At 38.2% G+C, this 1,859-nt stretch overlaps 1 protein-coding gene across 1 annotated transcript in view; it reads right to left on the bottom strand.

Moving 5' to 3' along the window:
* Positions 1 to 1,859, bottom strand: part of HELLS (helicase, lymphoid specific) — a 56,920-nt gene that overhangs the window by 43,942 nt on the left and 11,119 nt on the right. Inside the window, exon 4 of the mRNA XM_003783720.3 lies at positions 713 to 769. Coding sequence (XP_003783768.2) covers positions 713 to 769 — 57 coding nt within the window. The remainder of the gene's footprint in view (positions 1 to 712; positions 770 to 1,859) is intronic.

Here is a 1,859-nt window from a genome sequence, read left to right as displayed (position 1 = left end):
AAAAAAAAAAAAATAAAATAAAAATAAAATGGGACAAATAATAGTATCTCTGTTTTGAGAATTGAAGAAGACATATAGAACAATAACTGACATATAGTAAATTCTCAATAAATTTGATCTTTATTATTTCTCTTTTCACTAGTTCATTATGGGCTCCAAAAAAGCTGGCCACTTATAAAATGCCTTGAAATTAACATTTACATTTTGTTTCCAAATAAAAAAGTCAAACATTGGGTGGCGCCTGTAGCTCAGGGAGAAGGGCGCTGGCCCATATACCAAAGGTGGCAGGTTCAATCCGTTCTGGGCCAAAACTAGAAGAAAAAAATAGCCAGTGGTTGTGGTGGGCACCTGTAGTCCCAGCTACTTGGGAGGCTGAGGCCAGAGAATCACCTAAGCCCAAAAGCTGGAGGTTGCTGTGAGCTGTGATGCCACTGCACTCTACCAAGGGTGACAAAGTGAGACTATGTCTCCAAAAAAAAAAAAGTCAGATTTTGTCATGATGAAAAGTAGTACACAGAAAAGGAAACTAAAAGGGTCATAGTTTGGCTCTCCTCAATACAGAAAGACAGATCTTACACATTTCTATGCAGCATGCATCAGATTATCAAATAAAGAAAAGTTAAGATTAAATAAATGATCATAAAGTCAGAAAATACAAAACTTTATTCCATATTTAAGTAACATAATAAAATATTCTGGCTTGTTACATTACCTTTGTAACTTTTAAGGATTCCTTTTTTCTCTCTAACTTCTCTTTTTTCTTCTGTTCCTGAAAGGTAATTTTTCTTAGTGTTCAAGTAGAAAATGTAACACATAAAATATGCATCTCAACTCTCAAATAACTTATATCAATAATGAAAAAACTATAGTATACAATGTTTAAAAAACAAAGAAGTATTTATTCTTTAAGCTCTTATGAAGTAACAGGAAAAAGATTTTATCTCCCTGCATTAAACTAAAATCCAGATAAAATTTATTGAACAATGGTTTTTAGCAGCAAAGGACAGTGAACACTGACAAGAAACAAATGAGGTGAATCTTCTGACTGCCCAACTTACTACATGAATGCAATTTCTAAGCACAAATATAACAGAAGGAGTCAAAACAGAACTCAACAGTCTGAGAGGAAGAGACAAAACTCAAAACTGAAGAGCAGCTGGCATTTCCAGGGTCAAGGTCAAGCACCAAAGAGGACAGAGCTGCACAAATAGTGTCTCTCAGGCTGAGGAATGATAAATACATGAATGTAAGAAAATCAAGGCCAGGGGACAAGCCACCAGAAAGAAGCAGGTAGAATAATCTTCATTCTCTAACACTACAGTCCCCAGCCACTGGGCCAAAGATGGGTACTGGTCCATGGCCTAGGAACTGGGCCACACAGCTGGAGATGGGCAAGGGAGCAAAGCTTCATGGCTCACATCACATCTGAGCTCTGCCCCCTGACAGATAACCAGAGCAGGAATCTTACTGTAAATTCTGCACGTTAGGATCTAGGTTGCTTTCTCCTTATAAGAAACTAATGCCTGATTGATTACGTGAGGTAGAGATGTAATGCATATGAAACATCCTGAAACCATCCATCCTCACCCTATCTCTGGTGTCAAAAGGTTGGGGAGTACTACTCTAAGAATACTCAGTACTCTAAGTACTACTCAGGAATAAAGAATACATCATAATCCCTCCACTAGAATACAAAGCCCTTCTATCATACAGGGCGTCAAGTATTCAGAAGGAGAACCAAGTTATATTCTTAAACTAAAAGCTAAAAGCAGGCTCGGTGCCTGTAGTTCAGCAGTTACAGCACCGGCCACATATACCTGGGCTGGCGGGTTTGAACCCAGGCAGGGCCTGCCAAACAA

Source organism: Otolemur garnettii, unplaced genomic scaffold (genome assembly GCF_000181295.1).
Source record: "Otolemur garnettii isolate 467f Iridium unplaced genomic scaffold, OtoGar3 scaffold00008, whole genome shotgun sequence".
Classification (NCBI taxonomy): domain Eukaryota; kingdom Metazoa; phylum Chordata; class Mammalia; order Primates; family Galagidae; genus Otolemur; species Otolemur garnettii.
The sequence above is the reverse complement of the archived record's forward strand: the minus strand, read 5'-3'. Positions and strand labels throughout refer to the sequence as shown.